General features: G+C 40.6%; 1 protein-coding gene across 2 annotated transcripts; it reads right to left on the bottom strand.

Annotated features, from left to right (window-relative positions):
- Positions 1-985: 985 nt before the first annotated feature.
- Positions 986-21972, bottom strand: sun2 (Sad1 and UNC84 domain containing 2). 2 transcript variants are annotated; one of them, XM_079499095.1, is made up of 17 exons: positions 21847-21972; positions 21628-21710; positions 12911-13019; positions 12342-12457; positions 11924-12244; positions 11289-11348; positions 11055-11126; positions 10236-10393; positions 9208-9258; positions 8860-8898; positions 7610-7849; positions 7026-7175; positions 6417-6519; positions 6158-6273; positions 5085-5258; positions 4603-4692; positions 986-3863 (listed from the first exon to the last, which is right to left on the bottom strand). In XM_079499095.1, exons 3-17 carry the CDS (start codon positions 13015-13017, stop codon positions 3747-3749), a joined length of 1914 nt encoding a protein of 637 aa, XP_079355221.1. In that variant the 5' UTR covers positions 13018-13019; positions 21628-21710; positions 21847-21972; the 3' UTR covers positions 986-3746. The 2 variants fall into 2 exon arrangements, with proteins under 2 accessions (XP_079355221.1, XP_079355222.1); XM_079499096.1 differs by lacking the exon at positions 21847-21972 and having other exon boundaries at positions 10242-10393; positions 21628-21798.
- Positions 21973-22323: the final 351 nt, after the last annotated feature.

Genomic DNA, 22323 nt, shown 5'->3' with positions numbered 1-22323 from the left:
CAGCATGTGTCTCCACAGTAAGCTGAATTATAAAAAGTGTGAATGGAGTTTCTAGGTGAAAGTGCTTTTTTGACGTGCCAATATCTGCCATTGAGCCCCATTGTAAAATTCTCAAATTTGAAAGCACTATATTTCTAAAACTATGAAACATTTCAAAGATTCCTTTTCAGGCAAACATGTCCACCGTAAGATGAACATAAGTAGGCTCTAATGGGGTTTCTAGGTGTAAGTATGTAGGACTAGTAGCATGCCAAAGTTTGTGCTATTGCCATTGAGAATGCATTGGGCGTTAAAGTTAAATAACTCAGAAACTACAAAACATTTCAAAGTAAAAAGTTCCAGCATGTGTCTCCACAGTAAGCTGAATTATAAAAAGTGTGAATGGAGTTTCTAGGTGAAAGTGCTTTTTTGACCTGCCAATATCTGCCATTGAGCCCCATTGTAAAATTCTCAAATTTGAAAGCACTATATTTCTAAAACTATGAAACATTTCAAAGATTCCTTTTCAGGCAAACATGTCCACAGTAAGATGAACCTAAGTAGGCTTGAATGGGGTTTCTATAGGTGTAAGTATGTAGGACTATAGTAGCATGCCAAAGTTTGTGCTATTGCCATTGAGAATGCATTGGGCGTTTAAGTTACATAACTCAGAAACTACAAAACATTTCAAAGTAAAAAGTTCCAGCATGTGTGCCCTCAGTAAGCTGAATTATAAAAAGTGTGAATGGAGTTTCTAGGTGAAAGTGATTTTTTATATGCCTATAGAGCTGCCATTGAGCCCCATTATAATTGAAAGCACTGTATTTCTAAAACTATGAAACATTTCAAAGATTCCTTTTCAGGCAAACATGTCCACCGTAAGATGAACCTAAATACGTTTGAATGGAGTTTCTAGGTGTAAGCATGTAGGACTAGTAGACACAACCTTTTTCTGTCAGAGGTTCAATGAGGAAAAGCAACAGTAAATGTATCAAACATTTTTTTATTTAGATAGAAGACAAATCTTGGCAACATACTCATAGCTTAAAACAAATCAATAACATTATAATGCTCTACTAAATTCTTTAGAATGTATTTGCCAGCAAGTCAACCATACTCTACTCTACTTTGGGTTTTACCTATCAAGGAAAAGCATTCTTTCTGACACACCTTTTGCTATATTCATCCAATAGCCTTTTTACTTGATTGATTTTTAAATAAACATTTAAAACAATGTATGAGTGTAAGATGTCCACCGAGTTCCCCGATACACTACTAGGGAGTCATTCTTCATGTTGCTTATGGCAACCTAAGGGGAGTTAAAGGGAAGAAGTCTGGTCCTTTAAATGCAAGAAAAAAGCACTTTTAGGAAAATTCAAGTGGATTCCCAACATCACTATTGTACAATGATTGATGAACAAGAATACATTTCAGCAATGATTTACTAATCATTGTAGTAGGATGTATTCAGTAACACCCTTGTGTTATGTCTGTCTCACCATGCTTGACTTCAACACTTACACCACCCTGTGCCAGCAGGGAGTGCTACACTGTCACTATCACTAGTATTTAAACATTTTCATTAAATAGTAGACGTATTAACAAAATAATCATAACTGGAACACTATAAGAAAATATCATGAAATAAATATTATTAATAAGTATTGTGTCAAAAGTGCAACTGAAAGGTTTTGTTCAAAAATACTGCACCTTAGATTTCTTTAAAAAAACAAACTCATTATATAATAGGCAGAGTTCCATGATATAGCTTATCTAATTTAATACACAAATTAAATTACTACATATTCATTATTTGAATATTACTTTTCAACAATAGCTTTACATTCATGACAGTGGTCATCTTTGGATAACATTTTTGTTTTTGCATGCATGTCTTTTCTATGGGTGGATATTACAATTTAGAACAAAACCCATCAACCTTTGATGTGACAATAATTTAGAAGTACCTGACTAACCTGATTAACAAGCACTAAATAGATTAAAAAACAAAAAAAAGCAGAAAGTGCATCTGAAATATGTAACAAATAACTATGCATCGTACATAATTATATTCAAAGTCATGGTACATTTGCCTCTCCTTTTCCTCTCCTTTATCTACCATCAATACCGAACATTTACGGTACAAAACTGTATGGAGAATCTAATAAAACACCATACCAATCAAATGAATGAGTCATGTTATTCCTATGATCTAGTGCAGTGTGTTCTGATTTGTAAACATCAACTAATCTTTCCAGTTGACTCAATGCTTCCAATAATCTGACATGTGGATTTGCACTTTAAGAGCGACAATTATTTCTAGAACACAGCGATAACATGACACCTTAAAGTGAGTGGTATTACCTCAAGTAACTTTAAATAGCAAATAAATAATACTTTTCTTCTGCAAATGATAAAGAAGAAGAATCCTGGTAAGATAGATAAGAGTTAAAACATCATTTTTGTTTAAGAGGTAAGCAAAAGTATTTTCAAGTATTCCAGTTTAAAATAAAATTAAAATAAAAAAAGGAAAGAAAGAAACTTGGAGGTTACAAAAGTAGTGGGAAAATGTTAAGGGTGAAAACCGACAAAGCTGCAAATTAATTTCTACTGTAAAATCCAGAGTGAGGATTTTTCTGTGTATTTGTGTTTTTGATGTGACTATCATGTATGAGTCTTTGACCCCATGATATATATCCTAATGTACTGTATTTCCTGTGGCTTGTTATACACATAATCTTTACGCAATGTATCACTCAGTCTGACATGTGTTGCTGAATTTTAATTTGCGTTAGCCGAACCTGAATTTAAGCAACAGCTATCAGATGAGAGTTTGGGTGTTTTGGCTAAAAATAGAAGAAAAAACTGAATATAATCTCATAAACGGAAAACACTGATACAAAAAAACAAAAACAACAATCACCTTCAGCATTGAATGTACCTGAATGTACCAGAGGTTTGTTCAACTCATTACACTATCGTCAGTGATCCAACACAGCAGGCTAAAGCTATAGTTTTGTGCAATCTGTGTGTTCGGCAGTCCACTACTACTACACTGTACGTGTAAAACATTCAGATAGCTCATAGAAATAAATGCACAGGACAGACCGTTCCATTCATAGCAACGCTGTGCTTCGGAAGAGGAAGTAATCATTCCACAGGGCTGGTGTGGTGCATTTGTTCGACATTTAAGATGCATTTGTTATGGTTAACCAGAGCAGCAATGATAAAGGAAGCAGTGCACACCAAAGTTGCAAAGATGCGACTACTATAATATAGTATAGTCGCACACTCGTAGCCCTGATGCAATGTGAATTTATTGAGCAAAAACCAATGTTTCGACTGGTCCATTATTGTATTTTTATTATTTTTATTATAATTTATTTATTTTTCAATACATTTGTTTGCATTGAGGCTATGAGTGTGTGATTACTTTAAGTCTATTCGACTTCATCCACAGCAATAAGGCTAAATCAAGTAGAACTATGAACACGGACGTACTGTAGGGCACTGTAGGGCAATGACCTATCTCATCTATACTTGATCCAATGACAGCAGTCAATTCCACACATTTCTGTACATTCAGCCCATTTTGCTTTAAACACTGAATAGTTTTTATGTAATTACACTTCCCACATATTGTGCAGTGGGAAAGCAAAGCACTGTGGTCTGAAAAAAGATTTGGTTCATGTTTTTTTGCTATATTCGTTAGAAAAATATGCATTCTGAAGGGAATGGGATCCATATAGCTTGGTGGCGAGTCCTTCTTACGTAGAGGCGATCTTTCCATGAACACGGAATCGGTATAGACAAGTGTACTCCATGTGACCCCAGTTGCTGAGGACGCGCAGCTCCACAAATCGATACACCACATGAGTGGGGTCCTGAGAGAAGAGAAGAGAAGAGAAGAGAAGAGAAGAGAAGAGAAGAGAAGAGAAGAGAAGAGAAGAGAAGAGAAGAGAAGAGAAGAGAAGAGAAGAGAAGAGAAGAGAAGAGAAGATGAGCAAAAAGGTTAGACTATGTATTTTCCTAGCAAGATATGGCAAGATGTTATGCACTGTCTACGTAGGCACTCATGCCAGTTTAACATCAGAAAAAGTATGTATTGGCAGATGTAGCAGGAACTAATACTAAACTACGGTATTCATATTTCAGTTCAAACGGAAAAGCTCTGTGTTGCCACGGTAATTGCACGTGATCAGGTTTTGGTTATGGTACCCAGCATCAGGCAGGTTTATTGCATTGGTGAATTAGTATTTCTGTCTCTACCGCTCTCTCCTTCTCACGTTCACTCTCTTCTCTCTCCACCCCTCCTTGTGGTTTGCCTGTCATTATTTATCTCCTCTCTCTCTGTCTCTCTCTTTCTCTCCTCTCTGATAGAGCTCTGGTGTGACATCACACACTACCTCCATTCCTCTCAACTGCCCTCTCTGACATCAGACTAGAGAGAGAGCACAGCAACAGTAACTTGTGCTTGCATCGACCGTTGCTAACAATGTAGATTTGCGCTGACGCCAGGCATGACCAGTCCATATATGGCCATATTCATCCAACAAACACACACACACACAGACAGTGAGTGTGAACTTTAAAACTTCCTAAAATAGATTTATATAAACTCACAGGGAGCTCAAACGTCTGTGTTGACTCCCCATCCTCATTGTAAGTGAACTGCCCAAGCAGTGCCCCTTCTTCAGTGTCATTTACCATCCCCTGTTAGAGAAAGGAGGGGGGAGAGGGGGGAGGGAGAGAGAGAGAGAGAAAAATATAATTAATCAGTTTGTATGTATAATGTATCTTTTTTGTAAAAAAAAAAAAGTATTATTTCATAAGAGTTAATTGCCTTAATTGTAGAAAATAATGATGATGTATATCTTACATTTGTACACTCTCAAGAGTTCAATTAACGCTGTATTTTAACACATGCCACTACAGTATGTCTTAACTTGCGCCGTAGGGGTGTGACTAAGCGATATTTTGCCATCTTCCACTATTGCGATAATAAGTAATAACGCTTTGAGCTATGTGCACAGAAAATAGAGCTTTGAATTACTGAGGTGTCCTAATATACGGACAACCTCCTACTAATGCCTCAATCCACTCACATAAACCTGGAAGTCCTTGGGTGCCGAGTCGATGCGTCCCGTGGGGGAGTTGCAGCGGGGTAGGTGGTCCACGGTGACGTGTGTGATTCTGACCGGGTGAGAGAGGGAGAGCACCAGGATGCCCTGCACTCCGTGGAAAGCCCAGCACTTCCCTGGCAGCAGCACTGGATAACCCTGGGTGAGAGAGAGAGAGGCGAGGAGTGAGAGAAGAGGTTGCAAGATTCTGACAAAGCCCATATGCATAAGTGTTAAGTCAGTGGATTTCAACCTATTTCATGTCAAGGCCCATTATATATTCAGCATTAAAGCCTCGTGTCGCCATTTGATGAGATTTAGCCTCTCAGATCCAAGACTTATATATAATATATCGTTGGATAAGATTTTGTCAACAATTCCATGCTGTATTGATGTCATACCATAGGAGAGATAACATGCAAAACGTTGATAAAAAAAATCACACCTGTGTGAACTGAGTGGTGCAACTCCCCTCTCCCCCTTTTCTCTAGTTTTGTAGCTTTGTTGCCAATAATGTGAACGCACTGCAGCAATTGAACTCCTGGGACATTATGACAGACCCCATGGTAAATGTTTTAATGTTCAGCCCTACATTCAACTCATTTGTTAGTAAGATCTCAAACTACAATGCAATGAGCCCACAAAGTCAGACGCTAATTCAATGTCAATAGACTAACTCATACAAATCAGGTACTGATGCTCTGATTTGTAGCTCATAAAAGGTAGTATGTTCTAACCTTTCTGAAAACCTGAGTTTGACACCCCTGACTTAGCTGTTACACTGCTATATGGAAGTTTCATAATGGAACTATTGTTCCATAGGCCTACATACACACAATGCACAGAGAATGTCATGCATCACTTGTAAAAGTGTCAGCTCATGTGCTTTTAAGACACTTTTAAAAGCACAGTGTAATATCTGTTTTAGGGTGAACTTTAATTCCCTTTAAATAGTGATGGGCCTTCTAAAAAAAGACTTTGAGTGGCTATTGTGTGTTGGGACTCAGGAGAAGATAAAAACAGAATAGGAGAGAGAGAAAGAGAGAGATTGAGAATACCTGTATAACAGTGCGAGGGCTCTCCGAGGGGTACCAAAGTGGGAAACCAAACAGGGTTACACACGCTGAGCGCATACGGTATGTCTCTGAACACTTAGTGCTGACCACACTGGCACCTAGAGAGAGACACACGCACACGCACACACACACAGATAATGATTGATAATAATAAAATTCTTCTTTTGTTTCTTAAAAGAGCTAATGATTACGAATACAAACAAATGTAAATTAGAGATCGTAACAGAAAGAAGTGTCAAACCTTGCGTCTCCAGAGCAAAGTCTGCCATTTTGTCAGCCATGGGACGTCCACAGTCTGACCCTGTACTGATCTCTTCACCGACAGCTCCATTCATGTCCTGGTCCTGTCGCACGCACATGCGCACATGCGCACGTGCACACGCACACGCACACACACACACACACACACACACACACACACACACACACACACACACACACACACACACACACACACACACACACACACACACACACACACACACTTCAACATTTGACGCTTGTGCTGCCAAATAACGATTCCAGTGAATATTTTTAAGGGACAAAGACTTCTTGGTCCCTTGTCGAATTTTACTTTTTTGCAGTCTAAACATTCCAAATTTAGAGGTAGAGGTTCGTCCCTCACATCTACATGTACGTCGAACTGCCAGTATGCCCATATATGGAGATCTCTGTATCTGTCCCTTTCATGCCCATATATGGGGAATACTGATGTCATCAGTATATGCCCATGTATGGGCATGCCCCTTTGCGTTTCCATATGACTGACTGAGTTGCACGTATACATGCATATCCGTGTATATGTTTATGTATCAATGAATGTGTCACTGAGCAGCAGCAAGGGCCTTGCCTTCATGCGGTCCAGGAGCCACTTCTCCATGGCCTGTTGGAGCTCTGGGGTGAGCTGGTTGTGGTGGAGCGGTGTTGTCACGGGCTCAGGACAGGGCGCAGGAGGAGGAGGAGGAGGAGTCACCTGGATGGACAACAGCTCCTGGGACAGCTACAGCAAAACAAAAAGACATCCGTGTTCTGACTCAAACTCTTGCTGAGTGGTAGGAGGGAAATTCTCTCTTGATTGAGGCTAACGATTGACCAAGATATGGCTACTTTGCAGACATATCTGGCCATTCGTTCTCATGTTTTTTTTTTTGTACAACAAATGTTAGCTATGTTATTTAGACAGATGCTAGGTTGATTCTTATATAGAATATAGAATAGAATAGTAAATAGAAAGTGTCAAATTAAGCGTCCTTGACTCCTTGAGTTAAACAGAATCCCTAATTGCTTCCGATAAGGACTTTGGTGTGTGTGTGTGTGTGTGTGTGTGTGTGTGTGTGTGTGTGTGTGTGTGTGTGTGTGTGTGTGTATGCATGCAAATTTGTGGACGTAATTGTAAAGTGCTTTGGATAATGGTTATACAGATGCACCATTTACCTTAATATTGCCCTCTTCCATGGTGTCCAGCCTGTGGTTGAGGCTGTCGGAGGCAGTGTGGCTGTGTGTTTGGTATTCTTCTATCTGCGTCCTCAGTGCGGCCACTTCCTTGTCCAGACGCAGCCTGGAGTCTGAGTCAGCAGCCTCCATGCTGGCCCTCACACCCCGCATGTCCAGCTGCATCTTAGCCTCCATCCTGGCCCTCACACCCCGCATGTCCAGCTGCATCTTCTCCTCCAGCTGAGACAGTGGCGGAAAAAAGTACTTACTTAAGTAAAAGTATCAATAATGTCAATACTGCAAGTAAAAGTCTGGAATACTCGAGTAGTAAAAGTACAAAACTATTGGCATCAAAATATACTTGAAATACCAAAAGTAGAAATACTGCATGTTTTCAAATGTATCTACAAGCTCACAATCATTGTGAGCTTGTAGATATGCTATTTTCAAATGGCAGAAATGTGTGTTTTGTGATGATAATAATCAAAGTAACTAAAGTTTTCAAATAAATGTAGTGGAGTAAAACAAACTTTGCCTCTGAGATGTAGGGGAGTAGAAGTACAGTACTAAAGTAAATGTACTTAGTTACTTTCCACCACTGCAGCTGATTCAGTCATAATGATAAGATTTGCCCATTTCACTATTTTGGTCTCTCTGACCAAAGGTTTAAGATATGAATGACAAAAACATAACACTCACACACTGGTCACTGTGTAGGTGCAAATACACACTGGTCACTGTGTAGGTGCAAATACACACTGGTCACTGTAGGTGCAAATACACACTGGTCACAGTGTAGGTGCAAATACACACTGGTCACTGTAGGTGCAAATACACACTGGTCACAGTGTAGGTGCAAATACACACTGGTCACTGTGTAGGTGCAAATACACACTGGTCACAGTGTAGGTGCAAATACACACTGGTCACTGTAGGTGCAAATACACACTGGTCACTGTGTAGGTGCAAATACACTCAAACACTGGTCACAGTGTAGGTGCAAATACACACTGGTCACTGTAGGTGCAAATACACACTGGTCACTGTGTAGGTGCAAATACACACTGGTCACTGTAGGTGCAAATACACACTGGTCACTGTGTAGGTGCAAATACACACTGGTCACTGTAGGTGCAAATACACTCAAACACTGGTCACAGTGTAGGTGCAAATACACAATGGTCACTGTAGGTGCAAATACAGGCAGTGAGAAAGTTTGACAACTTAATAGAGAGGATGAATTCTCTGACCTGGCTATACAAGTTATCCTGCTTCAGCAAGATTTCCTCCTGTAAAAACACACACACACACACACACACACACACACACACACACACACACACACACACACACACACACACACACACACACACACACACACACACACACACACACACACACACACACACACACACACACACACACACACACACACACACACACAGCGAGAGAGAGAATGGTGATTGGTTCTCTTGAGGGTGCGTGCTAAAGAGTGGCCCAATCAGCTAAGGAGTTTCTTGAATTAACTTGCATTGCTCATTTAGTTTAGAGTCATTTTGGTAAATGTCGCAGTGAGCAGAAAAAGGTAAAATTCTCACCAGGACACCCTGCATCTTCTTCTCTACAGCAGCGGACACAATGGCTGGATCCTAAAAAGAGAGACCAGTTTGCCTGTAAGAAGACCATCCTGGAAACATAGAATAGGCTACACCTCTTATAGTTTAGACCAGGGCTTCCCAACCTTTCTGTTAGGCAGACAGTCGATGACTGACTGCAATTCATATGGATAGGTGGAAAACTTTAGTTAAACTTTCAAAAAGTGATGCATTACTTTACCTATCTCTGCTGTCGGAAGGAAACCTCATAACTCCAAAATCAAGAAATGAAAAATATACATTTTTCAGGAAATTAAGAAAACCTTATATTTTTAAAACAAAGCAATACAGCCTCATCAAAGTTGGTGTTGTAACTTTATATATTGTCAATTACTTCCATGAGAGGGGGAGAGGTGGTGGAGTTAGTTGCTTTAGCAGACATTGTGAGGGTCCAATGGAGTTAAGAGGTTTTGTCCAAAGCACTTTTTACTACTTTCCATTGGTTCAATATTTTCGAAACAACACACAGGCGTAAAGGGTGTTCAATAGCACTGATTTATGCCAAAAAAAAATCAAAACAATTGAGTTATGAGGTTTCCTCCCGACAGCAACGCTATGTTACATTACATGTTCCGATAGTTGTACTTGAATGTTGACATGAAATAATCATGTCATTAGGGCGATCGGGACAAAATCGTGAAGAGTGAAGACAAGTGAAACTAAGTCTACTACGATAAAGATGCCAAGGATTCTACAGTGATGTCCCTGTTATGCAACACGGAAGTAGCACAGACTCGAATCCGTTTATAAACAGTCAACTTCTCTCTGCTGAAGGTTATATTTGCGCGCACCGGTCCGTGTACCGGTGTTTCTGGTTTAAAGTAAACCACTGGTTCTCAACAAGGGGTCTAGGCTCTGGGGACCCCAGGGGGTCCTTGAGGGACTTCCAGGGGGTCCCAGCTAAAGGATTTCAACACTGTGTCAGGGTTAAATTCACATTTGCATGCAGACAGAGAACAGAAAAGAAGAACTCCTACCACTGTAGGGATGAGAGGCCTTGCGTTGGTTGGAGGAGAGAGAGGAAGTGGAGGGACCAATGGTTGCTTCCTGGGTTCTGCCTGTGTTTGGGTCTTAAAAATGGTCCTGCGAGGCATGAGACAGGCCAACCAGGGAAACAGGAACCAAATACCTGGGACAACAGAGAGAGAATACAGACTTACTTCTATATATGTTTTTTTTGTATAGCATTATGTTCTCCAATCAATGCATTGTGGCCGTAGCACTTGCCGTAGTACTTGCACTAGCCTCGGCAACCTTACTGGTGTAAGAAAAGACTAAACTTATGTAATTTTTAGATAATCTACTGTTAGACAGATATTAGGTTCTTAGCTTGCTCATGATTCTTGATGACCATTTCTATGGATTTGATGTATACCTTGTATTGTTCCTGCTTACTGTACTGTAAAGTGTCTGCTAAATGCCTAAATTGTAAATTGTAATTGTCAGGTTGTAGATCTGCCATTTCCGCTATTTTAGCCACTGTATTTAACAAATACATTTTGTAATAATCTTTTAGAAAATATAGCTTTTTAAATTAAAATAATTTATTATATATAATTAATTTAATTAGTTTGATTGAACTGTTGCAACCCCTAGACACCACAGAAATAACCACAACTTGAATTCATAAACATTCTAGAGCAAGTGTATTGATTAAATCAGTGCTTAGACCATAGGACTGTGGAACATTGTCAAATATAATATCCAAAATATGTTAATAAGGAATACACAGGTCTCGTGAAGGTTCTTTCTTTAACACTGAAACCAGATGGCAGTATGGTGTCACTTACTGAGAAGTGCGATGATGAGGAAGAGGAGGAGGCAGGCAGCCTTTTTCCCACCAGGGCTGAGCGACGCATTAGCTACAGGGCAGAGTTGAAATGCAGGGATTGTGTTAAGCTGGTGGCTAAGTCAAATCACATGAAGTTTGTAGTCTCAAATGTGCACTGCATATTATACACAAACAGACACAAAGTGTGTGTATATTCACACACACACAAATACATGCTGTGTACACAACTTACCTAAATCTGTAAGTACTCTGGCCTGTGCTATTTCTGCCAATGGTGCGGTTGGATTTGGACCTATAGAAGTTTAACACACACACACACACACACACACTAACTTGACATTACTGCAGACCATTTTCCAAACCATTCCAAGGTTTGTTTCATTTTTTAGGAAGCCCATGGATTCCTTGAGATAGATATTGTAAACAAACATGCTAAATATAACGTGCAGTGATCTTTTGTCAAAGTTATGTTATCCTTGCATTTTAATGCAATTTCAAGAATTTCAATTGAGAAAGACAAAAATGGTCCCTGGAGAACGACCGATTTGTGATTTAAATTCGAACCCGTCATTTACGGTATGAACCACATAATTATGTTTATCCAACACTGACTCACCCTTTTCACAGCTAATACTAACTGTGGGCGTGTTTCTATGTGTCAGCATGATGTTAACACGCTGGTACAAAAAACACACACACACTGTTATTACCTTCAATTGTGTTTACCCATCAACATAGAAAATGGTCTAGCAGTCCAACACAAAATAATGCCATTAACAGGAAATGTTCACAGCATGTGCAATAATATATGGCTAAAGCTGTGAATAGCCAGTGACATGTACTGAGATGCACTAGTCTAGTACCCACTTGTTGGACTGAGGTATGCAGTGCTGTGTCCAATGTTACTGGTGCCATCGCCTTTGGCAGAGGTGGGTCTCTGGCAGCGGCCCTCGGAGGAGGAATACCCTGAACTGTCTATGCTGTTCTGGTTCATCTCCTGCGTGTGCGGCGTGTTGTGGCCCCCAGGCCTGCTAGAGCTATACAGCCCTGCAGCCCTGCTCTCCTTTGGGACATCCACCTGGGAGTGACAGGGTGTCTGGCTCCGACTCCGTGCCGGCGTGATTGCGGGGCGGGGGGTTGCCGAGGTGGTAGCGACGAAGGGTACGGAGACCACGGTCTGCTCCGTCTCTGAGTCGAGGGAGATGGAGAGGAGAGGTGTAAGATCTGAGGACGATCAGTCCATCATCATTACTGTTGCACTGCAAAGACAATATGTCATTATTACCATTGTGTTGGTCTGCCGTGGGTGGGGTCTCAGCGCCGGTCAAACTAGCAGTGCTATTGGCTCTGCTGGAGGTACGGGACGCAGACTTTCGGCTCCCTGGCTTTTTCTTAAAAACCCTGAGTGACAGACAGACAGACAGACGGACAGACAGCGAGAGAGGTTCAAACATGCCCTGGGAGGCTTTCACTGGTGGCTGTTTTTGGACTCTATTAGCACCTCGTGATTCAAAATAAGTGGAGAATCACAGGGTGCAGCAGAAGGCACATACCAGCCTTTTTGACATGCACGTGTGTGCTTTGGCAATCTTATTTGCACTCCAGTGTTGCATACTGAAAATAGCCTACTGTCTACACAGAAGACTGATGCCAGTCAAAACATATCCTAGATACCTCAAAACCACACAAAACTTAAGACACTAGTCTGGTGGTGGTCTTCTAGTCTGGTCCTTTTAACTCCAGTCATTTAGGCTATTTTGACAATTTCAGCCATTCAGTATCTTGCATTGAGCAGAGTACATATATAGTACAGAGCACATGATTCAAACAGACACATACACAGGTATACTGTACCTGGTGGGGCTCTCCCGGTAGGATACATTAGTGACACTGCTGGAGTCAGAGTCTTCATCAGAGTGATAGTAGCCACCTGACACCAGGCGGGCGCTCCTACGAGACATGACTGAGAGAGAGAGAAAGAAATGTTAACCATCCTTCATTCACCGTTGTTGCCAACTTTCCATTGCGGTGCTCACGATGTAAAAACGAGTGGTTGCCGTAAAATATACGCTGCAATTCTATGGATTTTACAGTGTATTTACACAATGATGGTTGAAAAATGCCTACGGCTCGACTGGTTATCTAAACCTGAACCAAGACCCGCTTACAATGGTGTCCAACTCCAAGTAGAACTTAAAACGAGATGTTCAGCCCAAGTGGTTCACAAGGTGACGTTAGTGCCAGATGGTGAAAGAGAATGAGTGGGAACTTAGGACTCTGTAGTCTGAGTTGTAAAGGCCAGATACCCTGACTAGTACCTGGAAAACTCTTAGGGATAGTTTTGAGGATCGTCTCTGGGGGTGATTTTTGCATCCAAATCTATCCCTGAGATTCCCTTTCCTTTATATCTTTGGCTACAGTGATTGTGTCATCCCGGTGTTGTCAGTGCTAGTCAGTCATATGTGGAGTCCTATAAGGCCAAAGATGGAGTCTATGATGTCAGACAGTTAGCTCCATATATGGAGTTCCACAGTGGTATCCATGATGACTAGGACTTGCAAATATCTAATGGATAGCTATAGCGACCCATCCAACAATGGTATGATGTGATGAACAACGGTTAAATGGATACCCAGTGGTAACAGAGCACAGCATATCACTCAACAAAGTGTTCAAGGACAAACTGCTATGTTAGCCACTTAAAAATATGATATTTTTGAAAAATCGAAGAACCACTGACATAGAAACAGCTTTTTCAGAAAACTGTCAGGATGTAGAAGACATTTTTAGAATCTGATCTCAGGTCAAAATGGGTTAAGAGGTTAACCACTCGAGCCCTATATAATTGGTCATACAACAAACCGATCTGTAAGCTGACACGCCATCGCGACATTTTTTGCAATCTTTAAAAACAAAAACACAAATCCCTTAACATTTTTGCCCATAATGTAATGCCCAAAAATAGAGACACCAGGTTGAAAGTGGTTAATGTGCCCCAGTCCAGTTTCAGATCCTGAAACTGCTCAAGAAAAAAAAAATCTGTCTGCATAACTTGTTGTTAGATAAAAGTGGCCTTGATTACCGATTGGAGAAAAACATTCACAATGGCATTAAGCTTCCAATACAATAAGTATAAAAGTATAATCAAAATAAATGTAGGTGGACCTGGATTGGCCATGTGCTCAGAATCAACAGACATCAACGCGATCCCAAGAGTCGCATTACACTGGACCCCAGAGGGTAAGAGAAAGAAATGGAGGCCGAAAATGACATGGCATAGGATGATCGAGAAGGAGCTCCAGCAACAACATCAGAGCTGGGGGACCATAGAGAAGATGGCCAAAGACAGATGCAAGTGGAGAAACTTTGTTGCTGCCCTATACGCCATCCGGCGTAATGGGGTTAAGGATAAGTATAAGTAACCTCATGAAGTGTTTTGGTAGCTTGACATTTTTTAAAGGTTGCAACTATTTATCTCAATGACATACAGCAACACATAAAGAACTGCCCTCTGCTAGCCCATCAATCCACATCCTCGCAAATAAAAATAAGTGGTGGCATCATTCAGTGCTTGAATGTGGAATACACTTATTTGTACCTTATACTAGTTTAAAGGACAGTAATATTGGATCCCATGTGTTGGTATGAGAGGTATGAGAGGTATCAGAGATGTTACAGCACATAGGCCTACATTTGGTGGTATTGGAGGGGGATACATACCAGGGACATACCAGTGGTCTAGCACTCATAGACTGACTCACAGACAGTATACTTAACATTACTGGCGGCCGTGGCGGGCAGCTGTTTTCCAAAGCATGCCGTGGTTTGTTTAGTTATCGAGGAACCCACTGGATTCTGTTCATAAACTTGCAGAAACTTTAAACTTGCTAGAGATACAGTAGGCAATCCTACACTCATAATACAGGGGGACTGCCCATACGTCCGACCTCCCATTAGTCCGACCTATGTGACCGGTTTAGACTGAGATTAGGGTTAGCGACCTACGTGGCGGGTTAAGACTGAGGCGTGGCCAGTTAAGACTGAGGTTAGGGTAGGTCGGAATAATGACATGGCACCATAATTATTAATATCACTCATAATATACCTTTTCGCATTGCCTGTGATATTTTCGCAGTCGCCAAATGAACAGTATTGATTGATTGATTGAAATATTTATTAACAGTTTGCAGAATTACAGTACACTTGTTTACAAGAGGGTCCACCTTGTTCAATTCATCAAAACATTTAGAGACGTACAAATAACCAACAGTATGCATATGGGGACATTGGGGAGTGAATGTGTTTGGACTGAGTGGTAAGTACTGTAGTAATAGCAGCAAGTAGCAGTTGATCTCTGACAGATGCCACCGTGAATAAACCTAGCTGTTTATAATCCAGCTAATCTATGACACTCCCTGTCCCAAGTCACACTGAACGTGCATGCGCGTGACTTGGTGCATTTACAGATAGATGCCACAGCATCAGTCCAACTGCTATTCTGCCCCCGAGTAGCCAGTCAGCAGAGGCAGATTCCTCTGCTGACACCCCATTGATCCCCCCCAGGGATCAATGGGGTGCAGCAAACATCACATAGCCTACCAGAAACAATGTTAATAGACACGATGAAATCTAGGACTCCATACCTCAGTTGTCCATTGGAATTTGGAACAACAAAATGAGATCATAGCCATTAGCTGTTACACATAGCAAAATACAATCAGCGAAAACAAAGCACCCGACCCCCCCACACACACACACACACAAAACCCCAAAAAATAAAAATAAAGTCTAATCTGTTCAAACCAAAATTGTTCATGATATAGTGCTTTCTGCTAACTTGTCATTAGTGGAACGAAGGAAGCAATACAATAGGAAGCTGTAACTTTTGAGACAGGATGCGCCCACAAACAGCTTGACACAGGAAGCGTGTGTGTGTGTGTGTGTGTGTGTGTATATATAACACGCATTAGAAATTATGGCAGAATCATAATTTTGTTTTCCTTGCCTGAAATGGCCTTCCAGACTGAAATACCCCACTGGCTCTACAGTATAAAACAAGTTAAATTGTTACCTAGCTGTTTCTTTATTCCACACTGAATTGCAATATAGTTATAGACCAGAGATGGGCAACTTTGACGATGGCGAGGGCCAATATATTTCCACACTCATTCCAGAGGGGCCACATTGCATATTACTGTCGTAGCAAAAATAGCTGATCTACAAACTCAAAACGCGTCGCAATGCGACGCGTTTTGAGCTTGTAGATCAGCTATTTTTTTTATTTGAATTGAAAACCTGAATAATATTTGCTATTTTTTTAATTGGAATCCTGAAAAGTAACCTTTTTATTGAATTTCAATAACATTTTAACACTAGTCATGAAGTAATTAAAGCAATTGTAACAGCTGAAATCAATACTATATCAGTATTCTGATATTAACATGCGGGCCGCATTAAGTGAAGGTGGGGGCCGCATGTGGCCCCCGGGCCGCCAGTTGCCCACCCCTGGTATAGACAATATAACATTAAATACCCGTAATGTTTTGTTTTCTATTTAACCACAATAAACCCATCATCCCTAGTCCCTACTGTGGCATGGAGGCAAACAAAGTTTAAAAATAGCAGATCTACGGCCGGGCCGTGGCTCAGCGGTCCAGGAGCACCTTGGCTAGTAAGTCAGCTTTACAGCGTGTCGCGGGTTCGAGTCCCGACAAACTTTGCTGCTTGTGCTCCCCCCCCCCTCCCCCTCCCTCTCCTTTCCTGTCTACCTACTGTCAAATAAAAGCAGAAAGAACAAAAAAATAAAAAATTATATATATATATATATATATATATATATATATATATATAAAGCAGATCTACAAGCTCACAACACACCACAATGTGACATGTTGTAACTTGTTAGCTTGTAGATCGGTTATTTCTGAATAGTATAAAATAGGGCATATACAGTATATATTTAATAATTGTTGTTTAAGACTAGCCTCTTGCCACAGCTGAAAACACGCAACAACAATAACAAACAACAACCATGACAACCTCCTCTATTTCAGCCGTTTTCAACAGCACCACACTGAACGCTTTTCAATATTTTAATCACTGCATGCGAGAACTGCAAGATAATTTGAATTTGAAGAGTTTCCTCCCACCATCTAACTTTAACTTTTTCCATGGAACTTTTACTATTTATTTGTTTGTTGTTTGATTGATTGCAATAGGTAGGCTATTGCAAAATAAAAAGGCAGGACTTACACTACATGATTCTGCATATCTTAACTTCTGCAATGTGACTGACTGGCCAAATTTGCCATGACAATGTCATTAGTGCAATCGTGATGTGTACATTGACAGACTTGCTTCCTCAATGCTGCAAACTCTGGCCTGGTTATAGATAACTCTACCGTATAGACCAGTGGTTCCCAAACTTTTTCATGTCAAGGACCCCCAAATTGACACTAATTAGCCCACGGACCGCCATTTGAAAAGATATATATATCTTCTATATATTTTCTTATATATATATATATATAAGAAAATATGTTGAAATGATGCTAGATCCTAGATCCTGGCACAAAGTATTTGCAGATGGAGGTCCGCAGCGCAGACAAATACATATTAATTTGTGCGTCCTTGACATGAAATTGTTTGAGAGCCACTGGTTTAAACATTTGGAAGCAACTACACTTACAACTAACAAAACAAAACAAAAACACAACCCGCAAATACAAATATTTACAAGCACCCTGACAGTAAAATAAGCCCAAAATCGCTTAAAATAAGCAGACAACACTGTTTCAGAGTGTATAAATGGACCCAAATAGACTTGTAATGTTGTTTACTGTCCCAGAGTTAAAATAACACAGAAAATAACACAGACACTGTGCATATTTGTCAGCTAATAAATAGCTCTCTTTCACGTGGTGAGCGTTTCCCACCTTGTCGAGGGGCTTTGGCTGAGACGGGAGAGACGGCACCGGTTTACAGTAATTCCCTGGAATCCCTCCTTCCACTTTAAAGTGCCTCTCAGTTCAGCCTGCATCTGCAATCTCAGCCCACATCTTCTGTTCGCTTCAGCAGACTTTCCTTCACCACTGGGGACCTCCCTTTCTGTCCATACTGTACTTTGTGGAGATGTTTCCCTATTTTAAATCTCGTTCTGGCTCAATCTCGTACTGTACTGTAGGAAAATCACTATGATATACGCACATCATTAGAGCCAGGCCAACATAAAGGGGTAAATAAAACAACAAACAAAGTCAAGATATATCTATTGAACAAAGATGACCTGGTGACTTATTTAAAACTTCACACTATATGGTTTAGCTGCGTGTGTCCAGCAGTATATTGCATATTGTTGTGATCAGTCTTTTTTTTTTAATTGATTAGAAACATTTCCATCAAAATATCAGCAAATCAAAGTGAACATATATCCCTAATCACCAGTACACACCTGACCATGGTGCCCATGCAATAATGTCAGACACAGAGAAGGTGCTGCTGTGGGGAAAGATACTTCTTCTTTGACGGGCGGTAAAGAAACGTTGACTCATTTAGCATTCATTCTCTTCAGAGGTAGAGCATGTAGTGTACCAAACAAACTATATCTATGAGGAAATAGCCAACGCAAGCTGAGCTTGTAGATTGGCTATATATCTTCGGTGAGCAACACCAGAAATGTAAGCCAAATAATAAGCATAAGGCTGAGTGTCAAAGTCTCGTACATACACTAACAGTACAAGTGTACTTGCTGTATGTATCTGCCTTACTGCATACTATACATCTTGATTCTGATACAAATTCTTCAGAACGAATTTCCCATTACACATTTCCTATTGCTCCTATTTAAAAAAAAGAAACGTGTGGATCTTAATCTTTTTTCTTAGCTCAGTTTTTGTATTATTATAATTTCATTCAAATCCAGTGTATAATGTATTTTTGTTGTTAGGCACATGATATCATACATTTCGCTGCTTGTACCGGTGTGAGTGACAAATAAGCCCTGTTGATTGTTGATTCTTCTACACATGTGAGCACCCACACAGAGGTGGATAATACCCCAGACAAACGTGCCTACACGCCATCAGTACATGTGAGCAGCATAAGCTGATGCAGGCATCCAAATTGGATAAGTCTGGCATTTGGCTCTGGAAGCACAGCGTGACAGTAGATGGTGATTACGATGTGGTAGCGTTTACTCAGGAATGGGCAGGATGGGGCTGTTATTGTTCCATTAAATTACACTATGGTGTGGTTCACGAGAAAAAAAAATTGGCGAGTGACAGCATCGTGCGAACAAGTATAAATTTGGCTTCAGCCTTAACACTGGCACTGGTAGAGCAAAGAGAGAGGGAGAGATCCCAAACAAGTACTGGGAGGGGGGGGGGGGGGGAGCGGAAGCCAAGAATGAGAGAAGGAAGAAAGGAAGTTTGATGAAGGTTAGGAGGTGACAGAGAAAGAACACCGACAGAGACACTGTAATTCAGGAGGAGAGAGAAAGGAAAGACAGGCAAATGCCTGTCCCTCACTGTATATGTTTCTTTTCCCTTTTTACCTCCATTATGATGAATTCCTGTTCTGTTCTTTGTCTATATAGAAGTGTCTATTTGTACGTCTCTAAATGTTTTGATGAATTGAACATGGTGGACCCTGTTGTAAACAAGTGTAATGCTTAATTGGGTCGTCCACTCACAGTTAACAGCCTTTGTATTGAGTTTGTGCTTGAAATGTACTGCAATTCTGCAAACTGTTAATCAATCAATCAATCAATCAGAAAGGGCTTAGATGAGAATGTATTGGTAAGCAGATGTCTTGACCACTTTTTCCAAAGGATGATTCTGTCCCCAGACTCCCACTGACCACCTTTACAATTTTGGATTTAAATGACATTTAAAAAACAATTGCTATTGGTAATTATTTAAAATAAATACAATAATACCGCAGAGCTGAGAGACCGTTCCCATACTGTATGTACCGCTGTATCACACCAGCGGTCCTTGTACTGTACGTGCCACTCTCGCTAAGCATCTTTTAAAACTTGGGCGTTGGACCATTACTTGGTTTGTTCCCAAACACCAACTGACAAAGCAGAATAAATAAAGCATACCAATCCTAGCAAGTCATTTACAAGGGATTTATGAGTCAGGAGATCTCAAGCTTTTGAACTTTTGCAGACACAAAAGAAATTGCAGTAGCTTTCTGCACAAGTAAGAGGTAATTACCTCCAGTCTTGGGTATGAGCTGCTGTTGATTTCAGATGTATCATTGTAGGCCATTTGTGCAGACATTAACATTTTCTTTGTGTGTTTATTTCCGTGTATATGAATGACAGTGGTACATGTAATAATGTGGTATATAGGCCTATAATGTTGCATTTGAAAAAGGTTGTTGCTGGAATTGGTGAGGCAATACATTTGACCCCATAAAGGCAGGGAATGTAGAGACAGTTGTTGTGACAGCATGAGTGAGTTTCAGGTTTTGTGAGCAGCACATGGAGTAGAGATAGCCAGAAAAAGAAGAGGAAGAAAGTAAGAATACACTACAAAGGCGATAGAAACGCGGTTGTCTCTATTTTTCCCCCAAAGACGGAGTGCCTTGGAATCTTTTTCTTTGCAAGTCTGCATTTTACACCTTTTGGGAATTAAGCAGTAGGCCTACACTACTACTTTGAAAAACCCTTTTTTGTACAAAGGAGAGGAAGGCATTAGAAAGTATTCATAAAATAAAGTGTCACGATAGGATTGGTTCTAGGTCTGCTAAGAGGATAAGACACAATAAAGCACTATAACTTGTTTCCATTGGGGTCCTCCATATTCAATTAATCTGAATTAAGTAACTTATTTGAGGTCCTTGTCATGAAAAAGTTTGAGAACCACTGCCTTGTTGTATCCTTTAATAGTATGGGTGTGTGACACAACTCTGACTCAGACAGAGAATAGGTGAGTCATCTGTAAGTGTGGAACTAGTAGGCTACTAGACAAATAGACATCCATACTCCAAATTAGACTGCAAAGGAAAACTGCATACCCAATTTTCTTGTTAAATGGCTACCTCAAATTGCTCGGCCGTTTGATTCAATGCAAACCAGATCCTCTGCTCTCTTTTGCCTAGTCTCTCCCTCTCTCTTTGTGCGTGTGCACAGACTGCACATGTCAATTTGCTGACTCAAACCGAAAAAAGATGCACATCCGCGACATACATGATTACAAGGAACCGAGATGGTAAAATATAGCGGAAAGGAATCGTTTACTACCCCATGGTTGCCGTAGTAACTCTTCCTACTAGGCTGTGTTACAAGCTGGTTGCATCAGAACCAATTAACCTTACGGCATTTTAAACATTACAGTTTGTGGGCTATGCTAGTGTTGATTTCACATTCTTTGTTTATCAACAGTAAACAGTTATTATCTGGCCATTTGACCAGTCAAAACACAAAACTAAAGCATCCTGGGGTCATCATAACGGGCAGTGTCGGGCACCATCTTTTTAGGAAAGTATAAGAGGAATTCTATGTTTACAGTCTATGCTAATAGATATAGTTTAGGCTACTTTAGTGTTGAAAGCACATGACTCACCCTGCTTGCTCCGAGGTCAGCCTGTCGCTGTGCTGTAGTGTGGGGACTCAACAGGAACTCCCAGGCGGCCAACTGTCAAAAGTCTGTGTAGAAAAAAAACACAGCGATAATCCACTCATTTGCGCCAGCAGCAGCCGAGGTCCAGCTCTACTCTGTCCATCTTTTCTGAATATGTCAGTAAAAAGCGATTATTACTCAATCATGTAGGTATTTCCATACCTGTGGTGTTAAGTAGGTTAATAGTTATGGTGATCTGACCACTTGCAGCAGCAGGAGGAAGGATCGCTACAATGTTACCACTGTGTTGTATGATCTCTCACGCTCCTCCTGTGACAGCCTGCCTTGAAAACAAAACCCATTGCGCCCCCAGCGGCCACTCAGCGATGTGTCGCACGTCTACTACCCCAGTGAATTGTTATTGAGGTATAATGACACACGGGGGCGCTATTTATCCATATTTAAACAAGAAAAACATTCCAGTACTATGTTGCAGTAAACATGTAGCAGAGGGCCTTCTGACAACTTTGATTGATTGATTGATTGAAGAATTTATTAACAGTTTGCAGAATTACAGTACATTTCAAGCACAAACTCAATACAAAGGCTGTTAACTGTGAGTGGACGACCCAATTAAGCATTACACTTGTTTCCAATAGGGTCCACCATGTTCAAATCATCAAAACATTTAGAGACGTA

The sequence above is a fragment of the Electrona antarctica genome (genome assembly GCF_951216825.1).
Source record: "Electrona antarctica genome assembly, chromosome: 4".
Lineage (NCBI taxonomy): Eukaryota > Metazoa > Chordata > Actinopteri > Myctophiformes > Myctophidae > Electrona > Electrona antarctica.
This window is presented reverse-complemented; position numbering and strand designations above follow the sequence as displayed.

Coding starts and splice junctions, on each gene's coding strand:
- sun2 (XM_079499095.1), bottom strand. CDS start 13,017: ATGTCTCGTAGGAGCGCCCGCCTGGTGTCAGGTGGCTACTATCACTCT. Junction 11,127..11,288: donor CAGAGTACTTACAGATTTAG/GTAAGTTGTGTA, acceptor TCTGCCCTGTAG/CTAATGCGTCGCTCAGCCCT. Junction 7,850..8,859: donor AGGATAACTTGTATAGCCAG/GTCAGAGAATTC, acceptor CCACTGTCTCAG/CTGGAGGAGAAGATGCAGCT.